We start from the raw sequence: 21,488 nt of genomic DNA on the forward strand, positions 1-21,488 counted from the left end.
CTCACTTCAGAAAATTATTGCAAGATGAAACTTATAATCAAAAGTTATAGAAGGTCTGGTGTAGGGGTTAATTCAAGGGGTAAAAATTTGCATTATATGTAACATATTTAGAAAAAAAAATCTATACTTTAAACATAGATAAAAGATTTCTTTTGTCATGAAGTTTCTATTATCATTTTTTCCTAAGAATTACTTACTACTTTATAACAGACAGAAAACATGGGCAGCAATTTTCAAGAGATTTTGACACCTCTGTAAAATGCTTAGAAGATTATATCAGAGCACTGGAGAAAGAAGTAAAGGAAAGAACAGAACTAATTTTGGTTCTGGAGCAGGGAGGAGTCTACTATGAAACCCAGAGAGGTGAAGCAAGGCTGGTTACTAATGTAAGTTTCTCTATTGATATATGGATTTTTACTCATCAGTTGGTTAGAGAGAAAATAAATAAAAGATATCTACAGACTGAAACGTTCACAAAGGTAAAATATCTGTAGCCACTCATAAAGAGTTAACGAACAAAGCTGTGAAAGTTTTTTATGACTTAAAATGTTCCTGGCTGATTATCAGCTTTTTTTGTTCACACACAAAAAAAAAGACATGTTTAAAATCTTTTCCTTCAAATATTTTATAATAGTGCTAATCCGAGCTGCTTGTAAGTCTAATTAGTGCACCATGCTAACTTTGAGTATCTGTTTTGGTATTCAAATTTAATGTTTGATTTATTACGGTTTATGTTTTCCATCGTAGCTTTAAATTAAAGTAGTGATTGTCCTTTCTTTAAATTGGTTTTAATTTTATTTGTTTTAATTCAAGAGTGGAGATTGAAAATGAAATTCTTTTGCATATGCCATGGAAAACCTTTGATACAATTCCTGGAAACAGTCTTTTTAAATCAGGCTTGGCTGTGGTCGATAGATCGGTGCCATATTAGAACTAGCCCATTTTTGTTGTGGTTATTTTCAGATGAAAATACAGCCGAAAATTGATGATAAAAATATACACAGTTATTCTCTGGTACACATACAGTAATGAGGGTTCGTTAGCTGGAGGTTCGAAGGATACCAAATAAAATAACAGAGTATGTGTATCTGATTAGTTCTTCAAAAGGTGCACAACAGCAGCTTTTAATAACATAACTAAATCACAATACATTACCACAAAAATGGGTAAATGTGTCTTTAGTGAGTGGGATGAACTAGCATGTTGTGTAATGAGTCAGTTGGACTGGCAAGAGAGAGAGAAGTGAAATCTCAGTGAGTTCACTCTCACCATCCAGTATATGCCCCCTGTAAGGTAAAACCCAAAAGTAAAATAAAACAAAGTGAAAAAAGAACCAAAATAAAAGCAAAGTTATACACGGAGTTCAGTTCAAAAAGTTTAACTACAATCTGAAAGTCTCGTATAAGTTTGAATAAAGAAAAACCTGCTAAACAAATAAGAACTTGGCTTTTAGTATGGAACACACAAATTCAGGCTGTTCACATTATTCCTCAACACTTCATTCACTACAACTCAAGCATAAGGATGTGGGAACCCTGAGCCATTACATAATCCATTGACAGAAAAGTTAACCTTCTCTTTTGAGCTCTCTTTCCTGCAAGGGAATGTGACTAATTGTCATTTGTGAAATAAGTTCCAGGCAGTGCTAGAATCATGAAAAATGAGATGTGTTTACTTTCTCTGTCCTGTACCACAGACAAAATGTACGTGACATTATTAAAGGTTTATGTTCAATAAATAGTCCGTATCTGAAAACCATTGTACAGTTTGCAAATTGCATATGAATAACCTCTACATAACCTCCCAAAAGCATGTCTAAAGTTAAAGATGTGTGCACTGGAGGGGGGGGGGTCCAAATGTGCATCCCCTGACTTTGTACAGAGTGCCATTCAATATAGTATTATGCATTTGATGTCAGTGTTATCAACACTTAATGTTAGCCTGTAAGAGTAGAAAAAAATGCTAGATATTCTAGAGGGATCCTGAAGAACTTTATGTATGTATTTAGGAAGTTGTAGAGGTTATGCAAATGTAATTCACAAACTGTACAATGAACAAAAGTATTTTTATTCGTCACATTAATATCACCTATTACTCTGACTTGTCTGAGTCAGACAGACCTCAGCATTTCACAGACAAATCTTTAGTATAAAAATTTTAGTAACACATCTAATTTTTTGTGTAAAGCAGATTTGTATTGTTGACTACAAGTTTGCCACATTTTGTGAAGAAACACTTCCCAAATTTGGAATAATTGTCAACATTACTTCTCCAATGTAGGGTCAGTCCACTAACCCGTTTCCTACTCTTCTCCATCCCTCCCTTCGGAGAATGACTCTGATTGTGGACTGTACTCGCTGTTACTTTACCCCTGATTATAATACTTAAATTACAGCACAGTTATTATTACATTGTTAAGTGAAAATGTATTGTTATAATTTATCATGTTTAACTTGTGTATATTATCTGTCTTTAGAAAATAACAAAACAAAGCTGCTTTATTACCTTACAGTAGCTGATTTGAATTACTCAGGAAAATGTTGTAGAGTTTAAAATTGAATGCTTAACCTTATAGTACATGTTTAAAGTATTTTACTAGTTGCTGAAAAATTCATTTTTTCCCTAATAACGATACATTTTCTTGGTTCCTGATGGAATCTGTAGAATGTTGTATGTTCAGGTATATTGATGTGGTTCTGTTAGAAATATAATAGTTCTTGCAAGTGTGGATACGTATAGCTCAGCTATCCTGTAATTGCCTTTCACTTAAGTAGAAAACAAATTCATGCCAACATATGTTCTTAAGATTTACATAGATATATATTTCTGTTAATAACAAAATAACTTGCACTTCTTATACTGTGAATTTTATTTTCTGCACTAATGAGGTTATTGCGGAAGCTTTTGAACTTTTATTTGTAACTAACATAGAGTTTTAATACTGCTATATAAACGTTGTCATTTTTGGTTTAAAATTCATTAATAAAAGGTAAAAGCATCTATTATCTCAACTTGATATCGGACCTTGATACCATTCATTTTTGAAGTATTGTTTACTACTAGTAATGATCTCAGTAATTTTTAACTATAAAAAGTTGTTTACTGAGAATAGTGGTGTATAAATATTGAAAAAAAAAACAATTATGTTATTTTGTTTGTTTCAAAGAATACCATAGAAATAACTGTCAGTATAATATTTCATTGCTAACTACAGGCTTACAGAAATTTTGGAAACAGGGTAAAAGCTCTGAAAAAGAAACTTGAAGAAGTAACACCAACTCTTCCAAGTCCAATACCATCACCCTGTCCTGATGCTCCATCACCAACTAACTCGGAGGAAGAGCTTGAACTATTGCCACAACAAGGTAGGAAGTTCTAGTAATCAGACAAAGAGTTTGAACTATTGCCACAACAAGGTAGGAAGTTCTAGTAATCAGAGTAAGGATTTGAACTATTGCCACAATAAGGTAGGATGTTCTAGTAATCAAAGAGTTTGAACTATTACTACAATAAGGTAGGAAGTTCTAGTAATCAGAGGAAGAGTTTGAACTATTGCTACAATAAGGTAGGAAGTTCTAGTAATCAGAGGAAGAGCTTGAACTATCGCCACAATAAGGTAGGAAGTTTTAGTAATCAGAGGAAGAGCTTGAACTATTGCTACAATAAGGTAGGAAGTTCTAGTAATCAGACAAAGGGTTTGAACTATTGCTACAATAAGGTAGGAAGTTCTAGTAATCAGAGGAAGAGCTTGAACTATTGCCACAATAAGGTAGGAAGTTCTAGTAATCAGAGGAAGAGCTTGAACTATTGCCACAATAAGGTAGGAAGTTCTAGTAATCAGACAAAGAGCTTGAACTATTGCCACAATAAGGTAGGAAGTTCTAGTAATCAGACAAAGAGTTTGAACTATTGCCACAATAAGGTAGGAAGTTCTAGTAATCAGAGGAAGAGTTTGAACTATTGCCACAGCAACAAATAATTTATTAAGTTTATATATATTCAGTTGTACAGAAGAGTAATGTTTGGGTTGATGGCCAAAATAATAGTTTTAAAGTTCCTTTCTATTCTTGATTTGTCATCAGAATATAGCTAAACATTGTAGAACCTATTATGAACAATGCTTGTAGGTGAGAAATTTGTGGAGGTCCTCAAGGCTACTGTCAATGTACGTAAAACTTGTTCTCAAGACATTTCCTTTGAGGTGTTCAGAAATCCCTATAACCATATGTTAAGGTCAGGAGAGTGTGATGGCTGAGAACCTGACCCTTGACAAAAGTTGACTTCAGCAGTGATCCATATTTTGATTTGATCTTGCAGCAGTATATCAAAAGTGTTGTGCTGTTTCAATGTTACATTCATTTTGATGTTACAACATCATTTATGTGATCCATTGTTCCAAGCTTAATAGTGTGTTGCATATAGTGGCACACCTGAATGAACTAAACCTCCTATAACAGAGTTCCCACAGGTACAGAATTTTGTACTACTGGTGAGGGAAATTTCATAATGAATGAGTACATTAACAAATAAATTTTACATGATGTACACAATTAGAAGTTTCTGTCATGCTAGAAGTAAGAATAATGTGTAGAAAAACTAATCTTTCCATTACATAAGCTACGAAGCTCAAGTCCTAGACTTTACTGCTCGAACTTAGGATTTATTAATAGTGACATTTTTTTTAGGCTGTATATTTTTGAATTTTTTGTTTCTAAGTATTGTAAACTAATACAGTGCTTCAGTTAAAGAAACTTCAGTTATCCAACCAAACATCACTTAAATAACAGCATAATTATGCTAACCTGAGCCCATACATAAATAGTTCAATGATGTAAAATATTAATACAAACACTCACAAGCATACAGGAAGTGGTATAATATTATACTTATCACACAAAAACACCATGAAAAGTCCCAGTTTAATTACCTTATTAGAGACAGAAAAAAAAAGTAGCTTTGCATAATAATGATCAAAATTAATCAGTATTTTGTACATCAAACTTCTGTGAAAACATAAAAACAGTTGATTTTAAATATTATGATTAATGTTGTTAAAATGACTAACTTGTTGAAAACAGTGTTGCCAGTCTTTCCAACTATCCAGTAATTGAAATATAACTATTATGATTTTTTGTTACTATTGTTGATTAACTCAAAAAATTGTTCAGCTTATTTGGTAAGTGTCGTATCTTATGAAAATAATCAAGTAACCTAAATTAGGGTTTCTAATTATTAGTAGTTTAGATTATTCCTGCAATCCAGGTAATTTAAAAATCAAAATCAAATTGTTAAGACTATAAATTTATTTTATTTTATGGTGTAATCATTAATTAGTTCAATGTAATTGATTAATAATTTTATCAATTAACCAGTTAAATTCCACAAATTACCCAGCGCTACTGTTTGTGATGTGACGTTGATGTTAAAGACTACATGTGTGTTTTTTACTGTACAGCTAGGGGTGATGAAGTTTGTTGCTTTCTACTCTATTGAAGTGTTAATGTTGGAACGAGTAGTTTGTAGAAGCATTATTACCCCAGATTTATTTTCATTTTTTACTGTCATTGATATTCTGTTCAATAACATTTGGTACCACTGTGGCTGACATTTTTTTTTGTATGAAAATGATTGTAGACTCTTGTTTAAAACAAATTGATATGGTTAGTAATACTAGTTTTCAAGTCAATGTGATATTAGATAATAGATGAAAAAGGTAAAGTATCTGGCTGTTCGTGAGTTTGTTTCTTTGTCTTCGTGGCATTTGTCGCTATGATGCAACTAATAAATACTGTTTAACATGTAGGTAATGCAGAACTTGAAGAACCTGCTTCTATTGGATCAGCTCCCTCTCCAGAAAATTCTCCTGTTGTTCCAGCTTTGTCTCCATTGAATTCGGAAGTAAATTCTGTTGCTAATTTACCACTGGAAGCTACAGGGTTAAGCAGTTTTATGTCAAAAGGTTAGTTTCTACAAGACAAATTTGTGTTACTAACCGTTACGTTATTGAGTTGTTTTTATTTTAGATACTACCATTGGGAGTTTTACTTATTCCAACACTGAGTGGAAAGAAAAAAAAACTTAAATCACTTTTCCAACCGTAATTAATGGGAAAAAAATTTTCAAATTCATGCTACTTTTGCTTACATTTCTCTGTGTGGCTTATGTTATTAGGTAACCCATAACATACAAGGACCCCAGTTTCTTTAAAAATAGATAATGGGGGTTCATAATTTATTAGTTATTGTGGCAAAATGCAAGTCTGTAAAATTAGCTACTGTAGTTCTTTAGAGCTATCTAACCCATATAAAAGCCTGTGTATGTCACGTCACGCTTGATTTCTCGAAATAGGAGGAGTCATAAAATCTAAAATATATTTATCCAGATAGAATAGTTTGATTAATATCTGCCCATTACAATTTTAGTGATGGGGATGGGTGCCATGAAACCTAGCCTAGAGCCAAGTGCAGTAAATTTATCATGAAAGTAAAAAAAATCGATTTAGTTTTAAAATTAAATCGTTTCTGAATTAAACTATTTTCTGTTATATCACCAACATTTTTAATAAAAAATAATCCTCTTTAATCAATGGAGACTAAATTAACAAAATGCACTGGCTTTTCTGTATATTAGAAGTTGTCAATCTAACTGATTTTTGCCAATAATTATTTTATGAATACACCATGAATTAATTTCATGAATGATCTTAATTTTGATTGGTTCACAAAGGAATTTACCGATGTTTGACTGCCTCGACTGCACTTTTCTGCCTCTTTGTTTTTGCCAAATTTTATTTATTTCAGTTAGCTATGAAATGTGAGGTTAGGGTATACTATGAGGGTGGGGTTGGTAGTACTTAACCTGTCGTTTTTGACGGGCTATACATTAGTGAAATATGATAAGAACATCCTGTTCTTTGTTACATTTCATCTTTTCTTCTCATACCACCTGAACAGAGATGAGAAAAATTACACTTCTTGTACTCACTAGTTTAATATTTATAAGAAAATTTTCACAAGAGTGATGTACCTACTTAAAATGTAAGTAGCCCGTCCCAAAAGAGTGCACACCACACACAATGCCATCTGTGGCCGTCCAGTGAAGTAGTCTGGCAGTCACGGGAATTTCAAGTGCACTTTTATAATTTTGTTCGGATTAAAGGAGGTGCTGGACCATCGGTTGCCAGAAAATTGGTGGTGTACTGTATTATGCAGCAAAAACACTCCACCAATAGGAGGGTGACACAACCTCCTTCCATGCTTTTGTACTTGTGATCTTCAATCTGTTTCCTTAGTACTGCATGACTTAGATGTGTTAGTTTTTGCTCCTAACTTTCAGAGACTTGGAGTCTGATAAAGGAACTTTGTTTCCTTTATTTATTCCAACTATGAACTCTCAAGTTCATGTTGTTTCAACATCTGGAGGGAGTGAGGAATATCCTCACACTAGTCAAATTTCTAACTTGGGTACTGGAGGCACATTAAATGTGGATGATGTGATGGCCACTGTGCATAGGATAGTGGGTTTCCTATGCAGCTGGAAGTTTCAGTATCCATCCATTCGTATGACGTGCCTTTCCCTCATTCTGAGAAGGAATATGATGAGAAAGAAAACTCACTACATAATTTCTCCTTCTGGTTGTTGTTTAGGAACCTCTCTCCCTGTTGAGGAAAATGTTCAGACTTTCTCATGTTATTGGGACCTTATCTCTCAGATATGTTCTGTAGTATCTCTCGTTCCTGTGTCTTATGATACTTTCCATTCCTCTTTCACAACCCTCACTCTAATGAGTTTTCTATTTTTTCCCATTCACCTGATATTGGTGTTCAGCTACTTCCCTTTCAGATCCCTTTGTCCTGGACTATAGTCATTCAAACTTCCCCTTTTTGGAGTCACAGACCTTGGAGTATCTTTTACCTGTTTGGGGGGAGACCCACTGGGGTCAGTTTCACTCTCCACTGCTCAATTCTCTTGCCTTCACCTAATTGTCCTTTCTGTGTGTTGTTACCTTTACTCCATGCACCTCATGTCAGAGCCACTTCACTGAGCCTCAGATGACTTCACTGACAATTCCTGTTCCCTTTTCCTTTCCAGCATGGCTTGTACTACTCATTTGGATCATTTGTCATTGGGACTTGTTGGGTAGGGATACCTTTCTTTCCAGTGTCTGTCTTCCCTTCTCATTTTTAAGGAGCCACCACCTCGCCCATTTCTTCACCCTTCTGTTTTTGGTGGTATTCCTGATCCAAATGAATCATGGGTGGAGGCTGCTTGGAATCAATCCTCACTAACTTCCTTGGCTACTCACTTGTCCCAACCCCCACATTCCACTCCTTTGTCTTGTCTTAGTCCTCCTGCTTCCTATAGTTCCTTCCCCTCTTCCTGTCCTTATCCTTCTACTTAACAGTCTTTGGACTGATGTCAGTCTTTCCAGGCTTGTTGGTGACTACCTTGTGGATTTGGACCTCGTAGTTGCTCATCTGCTGTGATATGCACATCTTTGGGAACACCCATCCTCAGACAGATGAGTCACACTTGTCCTCTTTCATGGCTTTTCCCACCACTTCTCCTCCCCTCTGCCTCTCAGCCTACACACAGTTCACTTCCCTCATCCCTCAGATCCCATCCCATCTACCTTCAACATCTGGAAGATGCGGTGCCAGATCTCTTGCACAAACAGATCATAGAGAGGATGCACAAACTCATGTCTAGGATTTGCTCTCAGCTCTTCGTGGTCTTCCAGAAGACCTGAGATTGGCGGCTGGTTAATGACCGTATCTTCTCTCATTCACTACATAGTCATCTTTCATTTTTATATGGAAAATTTCTATTCCCTCCACTGGTACTTTTCACCCGGACTGTGGATGACCAAGGTTGATGTCTCGGATGTGTTCCTTTATATTCCCATCCCAGAGTCTTTGAGACATTTCCTTTGATTTGTTCATTGGGATCATATTTTCAAGTTCAGGACTTTTCTGTTTGACATTGCATTGGCCATCTATGTTTTCAACAGTCATCAGGGCCTTCACATGCCATCTGCTCAGACTTAGTCTATGATTTATTTAATACATGGATGATTGGCTTCTTCTGTCACATTTGTGGAAGGAGTCTTACCTGCATACCCCTCTTCTTCTGTGGGAAGCTGCTCATTTAAAGTGGCTTGTCCTAACTTCCAAATCCTTTCTTAATCCCACCCAGTACCTTGTTCACCTGGGTATGTTTTTCAACTGCTTCCTCTGGAACATTCTGTCCCCAGGATGTGAACCTCTCCTACTCATACTGCTCATGAGGTTCTATCAATTTTGGGGACCATGGCTATCCTGGGACTGCTTATTCCATTGGGCCATGCCAATGCACCTCCTTCAGTGGTTTTGTGCAACCAGTGGAACCATTCATGGGAACTTTTGGATTCCATGGTTCTCCTGTCCTCTCCTCTGCTCATAGACCTTTCTTGGTGGGCTGGACTGCACTTATACTACTATAGGTGTGCCTCTTCACCATTGCTTCCCTCTCAGGATGGGGTGCAGCTTTGCTTGTTTCTTCTCTGGGATTCTTCTTCTCCGTCTACATCTACCCTTAAGGCTGGGTTTACCAACTGCTGTGTTTGGTCTACTCTTCATTGAGGGTCAATTCCCACAGACTTTTTCATATTTCTTCTCATCAAATACATCACCTCACCCATTCCCTCGCCTCTCCTTTCTGATGGCCACTTGATGAGATCCTCTGGACTGCCATGTGGACTACATCTCGCACCTTTGTCACCCACTATCTTCACCATCTGGCTGTCTCATGTCATGTGGGCTACCACCTGCCTTCATTCACTCTTCTCCAGTTTACTCCTCATCCTTAGTCAGGTGAGTACATTCACCTTTTTTTCACAGCTTTGATACAAAGGATCCTACCAGGTGACTGGTATTGCCTCCCAGGGTACACTTCCCAAAATTTGGCATCGAGCCAGGATAACAAAAACTGCTTGTATCATCAACCTTGGCTTTATGCAAAGGCCAGTGTTGAAATGGGATGTTCTGCAAGACTACTTGTGGTATCCTCATGGTATATTTTGATATCTGTCGACTGTCTGATCCAGACTGTACCTATTCCATGGACTATCATGGAAAAAGCCAGCATCAGTGAGTGCTCTGCCTGCTTCCCTGGCTCGTGCTTGCTGGCTTTTCAACATAGGTTTATGTTGTTACTCATTGCTCTGTCTCCAATACGGCAAGCAACTGATGAGGTCTGGGAATTTATCTGGATCTCCCCACTGCAAATTTCTCATTCTCTGAGTGATTTATAACTTGTGTGGTGGGACTATTAGTCAGACACAGTTCCAAGGGCAATGAAACAATAGAATTCAAGTAGAAACAGGTGTATACTGTTATGAGTTTTAAGTTGTTAAAGATAAACAAATTTAGTTTACTGTTACAATTTGAAGCCATTATAGAAAGAAAAAAAAGTTAGGTAGAGAAAATAACAGACAAAAAAAACATTTTAATTTTATTTAGGAGGTTTTAGAGATTATGCAAATGACAATTTTCAGAAAAAAAAAAGTTTTTATAACCTTAAAATGAAAATCAATTTACACTTGGAGCAGTCAACACTTTGACTCCATATGTTCATGGAGACATTTTTAGTGAGAATACTTGAATAAACATTATGATTTTTGTGTAAAAAAGACTCGTAATGTTTATTGAAAGCTTGTGAAGCTACACAAAACATGTTAGAAGTTATAGCAAGGAAATTATAAAGATCAGTTTGGGTTCAATTCAACCCGAGCCTGTAACAGGCAGTTCATGTGGTAACTTGTTTGTGAATGCAATAAGATAAAAGACCATATATGCGGTAACCTGTGAAGTTCTCGATGCTTAATTGCAATTAATGTGGAATTTAATTTGTAAGATCATAAAAAAGAGGATACATTATTTGGTAATTTGATTGAGATGATTTGGAGAAGGATGTGGTAGTTGCAACAGTTCTTGGAGAGTGTACATTGATAAATAAAAAAGCAATAACTGTAGTAATTTGATTAAGGAAATTTTAGTCATTAGGCATTAGATTGCTTGGTAAATTGGTCAAAGAAATTAGAAAATTAAATGACAGTTAATATAGTAATTTTGTTGTAAGGCTACTGGGATAAAAGTCGGGTTATGTTGTGATTTTTCTGGGTAGAACACAAGTGTAAATACGATTACTTTTGTAATTTGAATTATGGAAAATTGTCAGCCAATGTGGTAGTGTTATTTGATTGTTTATGTATGATTGTTTACATTTCGATATCACTGTTTTATTTCTTATTTTATGTGCTTAGGATCAGAAATGATATCACTACTGGGGACTTTGAAATCTGACTCATCAGCCTCGCAAAGCACTACTACAGAACCTACCTACCCAGACCCTAAAATTAGTCATAGTAGCTTAGAAAGTCGGCTATCTAACCTTTCTAACATCATACAGAATACTATTTTTGGGTCACAGGAGAAGAGAGGGTTTTCAACTCCTTTTTATGGGAGCTCCAGTACTAATTCTCCACCACCTCAAAGTTTTGACCCGGCCAGTGGAGGATCTTCAGCTCATGAAGCCCCAGATACAGGGTCAGGAACACCACTGAAAGATGAAGGAAGTGGTCGGGAAACACCAGTTCAAGATGAAGGAGAGAGTAGCTCAATTTCAATGAAACAACCTGTAGGGAACTATCATGTGGACTCAGCTGATAAATTCTTTAAAGCTTTAGCTGATCAAAAGCATACGGTTCCTGATTTTCCAGGCCTGGCTACAAGTAACACTTGGTTTATAGATTCTAGAAGTAACACTAAAAACAGTCAAACTCTTCCATCTACTACAGTGAGCTATAAATCTAATAATTGGTTGTCACAGAAGCAAAGACGTGACCATTCAGATAGCTCAAGATATGCTAATGATGACATTAAAGAATGCATTCAAGAAAGTAAAGGACCTTCAGTAACAGACTTCTTTCAGAATATATCCTTGAGTCATATGGGAAACAGCACATTGTTGAACTCACAACAACGTACAATGGGCGACAGTTTAGTTTTTCCATACGCTCCAAGAACTAGTGATGTGTTGAAGGATCAGAGAAAAAGTGACCTTTCTACTTTACCTCTTTCTTCACAGGATAAAACTGGTGTTAAGATGGAGATTGGTCCATCCGTGGAGGATCTGGAGCCACAAGACATGGATCTTGATGAAAGTGATGACGAAAGTGCTGCACCTGTTTCACAGAAAGTGTGTGGGGGACAGAATGATGAAAAAACACCTCAACAGCTTCTGGAATATTCCAGTGCAAAGGAAGAATTTGGAACATCATATGCTAAAGACAAAAACAGCATATATAGCCAGTCATCAATAAACTCTGGCAGAAAGGTAGAACAGGAACCAAACATGTCTGCAGAGTTTGGCATAAATAAAATTAAACCTGTTTGCCTTGATGAAAGTGTTTGCAATAGTCCAAAATCTAAAGCTGGCCTGGTAGAGGTTAGACATGATCCACAGAATTCATTCACTTCTAAGTTGTCAAGTGTTGTGTCATTACACAGTACCCAGGAAAGTGTGGACAGAGGTTCTTTCAGTCCACATGATAAAACGGACCATAATGTCTCGGCTAACAAAACTGTGGAGAAAAGTGTTGTCACTTCTCCTGAGAGTAAAACAATCAGTAGCCTAACTGATAAAATCAGTGCAGCAACTTCAGTTGGAGATATTTTGAAAACCCTTTCGAGTGCTTTTCTTGAAGGTGGTATTCAAAACAACCTGCCAGGAAAAACTGATAAGAAAGAACTGCAAACATCATCCCCAATTCCCATTGTTGAAACTGTACATTCAACAACCACGACTGAACAACGTGATATGTCTCATGTTCATGATGAGCTGTATTCAGTTTCCAGAATACAGACTGTTAAACCACTGATTAGTGTGTCTACAGAGGAAGACAAGTATACACATAGAGACTACACCGAAGGAGAACGACCGTCGTTAGGCAGTGTTGATCCGAAACAACCAGACGTAGCTACTCAAAGAGAGGATTATATGAGAGATGACCATTACTTTGACAGTGATGATCGGCAACAGACATCCTCAATTCCAACTCTTTACTCAAGAAGACCATTACAACATAATTATGATAATGTTCCAGCTCTGGAAACCAGTTCTGGTAATTATGAATCGGGATCAAGAATTCAGACCATCCAGTCCTATCGTCAAGATCGTGGAAATGTTATTGACAGACCGAGGTGGGAGGAGGAACCTGTGGTGATACCACCAGGAGCAGTGGAACGCTATGAATACAGACAAGACTATTATGACCATAAAGACAGATATCATGCACACAATGATTATTATGCAAGGAGGCCACATTATCATCACAATAGTTATGTTGAGAGGCCTGGGTGGGAAGCAAGAGAAGTTTCACATTATTATGGATCACCTCCTCCAAAAAGGTATTCTCCTTTAATGAGAGACAGAAGACATCAATTTTATCCTTACTGAGTTAATGAAAATGCTTAAATTTTTCAGTTTGTGCAACAACAAAAAAGTATATTATTTCATGAAGAGTTTTTATCGTTAATGTTACAGTGGCCTTGTGTCAAGACCTCTCATACAATGGATAATATGTACATTTAGACATTTTCAAACATTAGATTTGTTGACATCTCATTTTGATTAAAGTAATGCATGATTTGATTGCAAACTGTAGATTTCTTTTAGATATCTTATCTCATTTGCATTTAGATGCTTCAGTTCAACAAGCATGATTGTACTAATTACATGAAGAGCTTGGTTTTAATCACAGGTTTCAAAATCAATTTGTACTGATGTTCTATTTCACCGACAGTAAATATTTTGGCATATGTGTGTGTATTTCAGGGTAAAAATACTGTTGTTTTATGTGGCACTAGTTCTCTCTGTTGACATGTAAATATTGCTACAGTCCCTCAAACTTTTTGTGCTTATGTTAAAAGTTCAATAAAAAAGTGTACCATCTATCGTGATGTGTTTTTTCTGCATTTAAGGAATATTTTTATTTGTTAATGTGTTTTTAAAATATTAGCAGAAATAATCGGAGTCTTCAAAGTTTACTAGATAACAAAATTTTGAGACCATTACTTCCCTTTCCTTGGCTTGTGTGTTTAGCTGAGATTTATATATAGCTGTAGTTTGATCCATGAGGTGGCGCTGTACATTCATTAAGTGATCTGGGCTGTAGGTCAATTTTATTTTAACACTCGCATTTGACTACTTGTTGTTTGATTTTCTGCCATGATAGAATTTATAAAAATATTCTGTTGTAAATGTTAATGTAGTCTACACAGACATGAGAGGTGCAGTGTTAAAGTTAGTGTAGTGTTCACAAACACTAGAAGTCCTTTATCTAATATAAAAGTTATCAAACCATACTTTTCAACATTCTAAGAAAACGAAGCTCCATGAATAATGACTCACTGAATTTGATTTTTTCCTTTCAGTATGTTCTGTATTCTCTTTCTCTCATTATGCATGTATTGTATTTAAAAAATAATGTATGCAGATAAAATATACGGATATATATAACAGTATTAACTAACAACATGACATTTTTTATTTGATGAAGTAGAACAGTATGGACTGTTTTAAAAAGGTGAGCAACTGTTAAAAAACATTGCAGGTTTAATTCGAGATATATCCGTTAATGTAAGTTAAGGTAAAAATTTCTCATTTTCTAAGGATTTATTTAATGAAGTTTGTGGATAGACCTACTACACGTATCCCCTTTCCTCTCACATGATATGGTAGCTACACTTTAGGAACAACTCTAAAAGGTAAAGGTCAGAATTCTACAAAATTTGAAAAGAATACATTTGAATGCTGTAATTATTGAAACAACTTTGAATTTTAATATATTAAAATATAAATACCCTATATTAGGGTTAGTCCATGTCAAATTAGTCACTTCAGGAAGGTTTCTGACCCGACTTCTACCAATTGTGATGAAAATTGGCTAGTATGTTAGTGCCATAAAGATATAAGACTATCAGGTTTCAAGTATTTGACCCAATGGCTCCCACATAGGAAGAATGGTATAAAAGTACCAGTAACTTTATTTTTAATGCTTCGGTAAACATAAACTAATTTTAGAAAGCTCTTTGTGCTATAGCCAAATATGCCATTTTTTTTAACATTTGACCTCGTATGACCCGTCAGCCTCAACATAGGTAACAAAAATGAAGGTTACTGATTCACACCACCTTGCAAGACTGTACCAAAAAATAAGCCTGGGATCAAGAGGTATTCACTCGTTACATTATGTATTTTTAATTTCATGGGTAGTAAATGTAGGAAAAACAATGTGGAGAGTGAGAAAAGTCCTAATGTGTACCAGTAGTTCAGTGTGCTGATGTTGCTTCATGTGATTACTGTTGAAATGAAAAACTATTATAGTTGTAATGAATTATCACCATTTCAAATTGCCCGACCCATAACACTGCTGACGTCTATTTGTGAAGAGGCTCCTTGCATACCTAAAAACAAAGATTGAGTTGAAGTATCCGTTTTAAAATGTTCCATTTTAAAATGTTTTCATCGATTACAGCAGAGTTGGACTTACCAGGCTTTGAATCATCATTGATATGTATGTCTGGCTAGCTGTGAAATTTTAGTCTATTTGTAAAGAGGCTCCTTGCATACCTAAAAACAAAGATTGAGTTGAAGTATTCGTTTTAAAATGTTTTCATCGATTACAGCAGAGTTGAATTTACCAGGCTTTGAATCATCATTGATATGTATCTGTGACTAGCTGTACAATTTTAGTCTATTTGTAAAGAGGCTCCTTGCATACCTAAAAACAAAGATTGAGTTGAAGTATCTGTTTTAAAATGTTTTCATCGATTACAGCAGAGTTGAATTTACCAGGCTTTGAATCATCGTTGATATGTATCTGTGACTAGCTGTAAAATTTTAGCACCCATTCATATGTTACAGCAGCTCATTAAATCTTTCCCATCTACAGCTTTATATTTCTCTTTGGTGAGGAATCTTGTAAAGCAGATGCTACTAATGTCTACCACAATATCATAGTCAGCACTACAGAGTGGGATGTCTTTTTTTTTTGTAAAAAATGTGGACCCTTTCTTCTATAGAAAGAGTTTAATTGATTTATATGAAAGATAAATGTTTTTTACAAAATATATAAGAGAATGTATACTCCCTTTCCTGGCTACACCTCTGGTCTACTGATGAAATAATAATGTGACAAGTTACCAAATATAAAATAGGACTAAATGAATATTTTGTCGTTCGTATTATTTTGGAAAAATCCTTTATATTGAAAATCATTGAGGGTTGACATCCTATTATTTTTTTTATTGTTTGGAGATCAATAATAACAAGAAATGTCTTGTGTGATTATACTTGGTATGTCACCTGTGATGTCACTTCCTGCAAAAAACGAAATGAAAGTTGTATTGTATCGTTGAAGACATGAAGGAAGTAGTAATTATTAAAGCAAATTGTATTTTTGAAACAAAATGCTGTCAAAGTTTATGTTCCATGCCAAATTTTAACTTTCAAGGTTTAAATAATGTCATAATTATTTAGTGTAATGAGAAATTTCCTCACACTATAGTTTAAAACATAATCTTAACTGTTGTATGGGAGCATGTTCAGTGTTCTGTTGATCCTTAGAATGTTCTAGAATTCTGAAGAGTAGGCTTAACAAACCTGCTAAATAGATTGTCATTCAAACAGAAAACTTTGGGGTAAAAAGTTTTAGTGCATTTGTTTCTTTTTATATTCAATAAAATATGCCACTTGTAGGATGAATATCAGAGATGCTTATTAATAGGCTTAAAGCCAGTGTTGATTGAAACTTCAGTTCAGTGGAACCTATTTAATAAATGGTACCTTTTAGTAATTCACTCATTATTAGATTATCAAATGAAGCAAGTAAAGCAGGTTTTCCAAATTTTAAAATAAACCAAACCCTGGTTATATAGTTTTTAGAATTTTGAGGATAACATAACTTGACTCTTCTTATTTAAAGTGAACTAAGCACCATAGACTGGCCGATGTCCTGAAAATTTGAAATAGAAGGGTTAAATTTTGAATTGACAGTTGATTTCCATTAATTAAATGGCTAAGCATCAGTCACTACTAATACTCATTTTTTATTTCAATTTAACTAAAATTAAAAAATAAAATTTACTCACATAACTTAATTTTGTAGTGAAAAGATTGTGTATACAGATTAATGTTGATTTAATAGCCGTTTTTTTTCATACTAGGTAGCACCCCAGTTGTTCAGCAGTAAGTCGGAGGGCTTATAATGCTAAAAGTTAGGTTTTGATACTCATGGTGAGCAGAGCACAGATAGCCTATTATGTAGCTTTGTGCTTAACAATAAACAAACATACTAGGCAGAAGGATTTATTTTCTGTCCTGGTGTATAGAAATGTAATGAATTTTTATTGTAATTTTAAATCTTGTGGTGCAATATTTTTATTATTTAACTTAAGTTACAGCAAGCATATAATTTGACTTTGTTGGTATTCTAGTAATTATGAAACACGAGTTAAAAATAATAATATATAAATCAGGATAATGAATATTCTCTGTAGGGTAAAAGATTTACAAAAAAACTGACCAGGATTTGGATTTGACCCAGTATATGCAGGTGGGGGTTAAAGTGGACATGCTATGAATTTTTACAGCGTGTCATTCAATGTAGTATTGTATATTTCATGTCAGAGTTGTTAACTTTTCATTTTACCCTACGTTGCTAATTTATCAAAGTTCACAGTAGAGTAAATACCAGATACATTATACAAGGATACTAAAAAAAAAATGTAGATGTGAATCTTGGAGATAAATGCAATGTACAAACTATAGAATTGACAAAAGTAGTTTTCTTCTTCACCTTGCACACCAACTTGTCAGACTGATGTCATCAATTCACAGACGTAACTTGAATACACTTTTTTGTGACACATTTGATTTTCTATGCACAACAAGCTTGTACATTTTACTGAAAGTTTCCACATTTTGTGTAGATACACTTAGTAAAATTAGAATTGGAGTCATATCTGTAAAACCATGAATGAAAAGTTTTTGAAAATACACATTTTGGTTCAAGTCTGTCTGTGTTTTTGGGCAGATCAAAGTTCTGACATATAATGAAATTCAATATAATTTAGCCTTTCGAGTTCCTCTTCAGTTCAATAATTCAAACAGCTCACTTAAGCTGTTTAATTTGTAAATAAGTTAGTTTTTCTTATAGATTCTTAGTTTCACATCAGTTAGCATGACATTACTTACATGTACTAGTTTATCAACTGATTTTTATGTTTGTAATTATTTGTGTTCATTTAAACTTCTAGGGACATTAAGTGGTTAGTGATGTAGTTAAGTGATATTTCAGCTCATTCTAGTTTGTATTCAACATACAAGTTTCTGTTTTGGGAACTTTACTTCAATTTGTGCCATGAGAGAAAAGGGAAGCTTCAGTAAAGTATATAAAAAAAAATGTGAATTAAGATTGAATGAAAACTTTTAATGTCTAATGTTAAATTCACAAAAATTCCATATTTCTGGGTAATGAAAACTACAGTATACGATACGAAAATACATCAACTCCAACATTTCATAAGAAACCTGTTGTAGAAAATCAGTGGTGACCCCTATTGTAAACTGATATCAAACAAATCATCAGAAAGATGTCATCAACCTATCATGGGAAATCGGCAATGATGGCTATTTCATGATGATATAAAACAAGTCATCAGACAGATGTCATCGACCTATCATGGGAAATCGGCGATGATGGCTATTTCATGATGATATAAAACAAGTCATGAAAACTGTATAAAGCCTCCTTTACTGTAACCTGCATTCACATACTTTTATAAAACACTTGTCTTTTGTAGTTAAACCCTCCAAAAATTAGTTGCTTTTGATGCCACTGGTAACTAGTAAAAAAGAACAAATCCTCCCAGAATGCCACACTTTGTTGTTTTAACCTGAGTGACCTGAATCGGTACATTAGTGATAACCATGAGTTACATAAGCAATGATTTTAAAATGCATATATTTTTCTGTGGATTTTAAATCCATCAAGATCACTGATGAGAATGTTTTTTTTTAAAGTGTTAGAATTATTAAGACAAGTTAAAGGAAGGAGATACACTTTCTATAAACAATGTGGTAAGTTAACCAAAACCTTAGCCATTTCACTTGTAGAATCATGGGGTATTATACTAGGACTTCAATAGTTAACGTTTCCTTGAAAAAGATAATGTTAAATTTTGCATATATTACAAAAAATATATTCGACTTGTAAACGATATTTTTTCCCAAAGTAAACAGTGTATCATATTTTTACATTCTTGTCTTGACTAGGTTTATAACTTGTGTGACTGTTTCCCCAGTCTTTAAATTTTTTTGAACACCAGCAAGTTCTCCAGAGAAGACAGTACAGAATTTAGGTTTTAGATATAATGTGCTGATTTTTATGAAACATATACAGAAGGAGCAACATTACGTTGTGAAATTCATACTTTGGAGTTGCAGCTGCCAAAACTTTGTAGACTACTTGTGAAACATACCGATGTCTACCCAGGTTTTTCACTTGTGTTATTTACAAGTGGTCTCCGTCACAGAAGACTACGGGTAATCTGATGACAATCCTGTTGGAAGGGCCTAGTCAACTAGGCTTAAAGTACAACTAGGTTTTCATGAATAACGACTGTCAGAATTAAGTTTTAGTAAGCTTCCAAGCCTCAGTGGAATATATATGTATATTAATAAGGTAAGACTTTGTTTTTTTTGAATAGCTGTCCCTGAAAAGTTTTAATCAATGTGTACATGTGATGTTTTACCTCGTACATAATCCTTGATTACCCATATGTTCATGGTAGACATTTTTTAAACTTTAACACAACCTTAGGGTGACCAGACATCCAATTTTTTTGTTAGTTTATCCCAGTGTCCTGAGAACTTTTCTTGGGATGCAAAAAATGTCTCGGTTTTATGGTAAAGACATCAAACTTTCAATCACATTAAGTTAGGCCTAGTTGACTTCCTCATTGTCGTAACACGTACTGTCTTGCTAAACTCTTTCAAAAGTTCTGTCTGTGTGTGTGTGGTGAAGAGTGTTTTTTTCAGATGTCTTTGAAAGCAACTTCTATTTTTTTTTGAGAGCACACGGTTGCAGGTCAGACATTAAGAATCACACTGGCAAAAAAAAAAAAGCAAAAGAACTATTTTGAAATTAGGGGCAATGGCTGGGCTGTTTTGGGTTTGGAAATCTGATCACCCTCTCTTCAAAGATGATGAGAGATGTAAAGATCAGTCCTACAGGTGCCGTTGTCAACTTGTCATTATGGTCAACAAGAACCTTATGACTGTAATGAAAGTAGGTATTGCGTTTTGTTAAAAGTGGGATCATGAAAATAATTTTTAAGGAAATCTTGCAGGGAAGATTTTTATGACCAGCACATTCCAGAAATAATCAGGGAATTATCGAGAATAAAACTTTCTGTCATAGTTTCACAACTGATTTTTCTTTTTCTCAATATCTTTATACAAATGCATCTAGAAAAACTGTTTCTACACATATGCAGTGGTGATCTATTACATATCTGAAGATCTATCTTAACTTTCTAAACCAGTTAATTTTTTGCACGTTTTGCCAGTATTATTTTCATGATTTCCTAATAATTATCACCACACCTTATAAAATTTCAATTTTCTTAATTTTGTGGATAATGACATGGTTTGGATTAGTTTTCAGCCAAAGAGTCATAAATGTTGACGGATGCTTGGGTAGTACAATCGGTATTTTCAGCCAGATGCTTGCAGCATCCACTTAGGTTTAAAAAGAGTTAAAGTTCAGGTGATGACTAGCTGCATCATAGGTTGGCTATCACATTTCTTTGGTCCATAACAATGGTCTACAATACCATCTTCCACTCTTAACTGACTATACAAGTGCTAGGTATGTGTATCGGTACTGCATTCAACACGTTATCTTGCTGTTTGGCAAGATGCACCCAAGCTGGTAATTCATTTGATATTTATCAAGTCCTGATTAGCTACATGTGATGTTCATCCACAATGCTTGTATGGTTTGTCATCAATGTTTTTTTTACTGTGGTATAGTGGCCAGAAATGGACATTCAACAAATGAATGAGATAACCCAATGACATTCCCATGCTGCTGACCTGGATAATGTACAATTAGTATTCTTACAGCATCATTATCCAATGTACAACAAAGTAGCAACACAAAATTCCATAACTTATGACTGGTCTTGGGTGTTTTACCTGGTTAAAGTAAGGCAAAATATTATTTTCAATAACCTCCCATGACCTTTTACATCTGTCCTTTCCTTCTTTTTATTTATTTGACCTATCCCACAGTCTTTTTATAATTTGAATATATTAAAATTGTATGCAAATATAGTATGCAATATATTTAATATCCAAAGACAACTATAGCTGGAACAAAT

At 34.7% G+C, this 21,488-nt stretch overlaps 1 protein-coding gene across 1 annotated transcript; it reads left to right on the forward strand.

Moving 5' to 3' along the window:
* Window positions 1-214: 214 nt before the first annotated feature.
* On the forward strand, window positions 215-13,995 carry LOC106464237. Its single transcript, XM_013924366.2, has 4 exons — window positions 215-386; window positions 3,215-3,365; window positions 5,804-5,959; window positions 11,303-13,995. Exons 3-4 carry the CDS (start codon window positions 5,950-5,952, stop codon window positions 13,495-13,497), a joined length of 2,205 nt encoding a protein of 734 aa, XP_013779820.2. The 5' UTR covers window positions 215-386; window positions 3,215-3,365; window positions 5,804-5,949; the 3' UTR covers window positions 13,498-13,995.
* The last annotated feature ends 7,493 nt before the right edge of the window (window positions 13,996-21,488 follow it).

This window comes from Limulus polyphemus, unplaced genomic scaffold (genome assembly GCF_000517525.1).
Source record: "Limulus polyphemus unplaced genomic scaffold, Limulus_polyphemus-2.1.2 Scaffold1595, whole genome shotgun sequence".
In the NCBI taxonomy this organism is placed as follows: domain Eukaryota; kingdom Metazoa; phylum Arthropoda; class Merostomata; order Xiphosura; family Limulidae; genus Limulus; species Limulus polyphemus.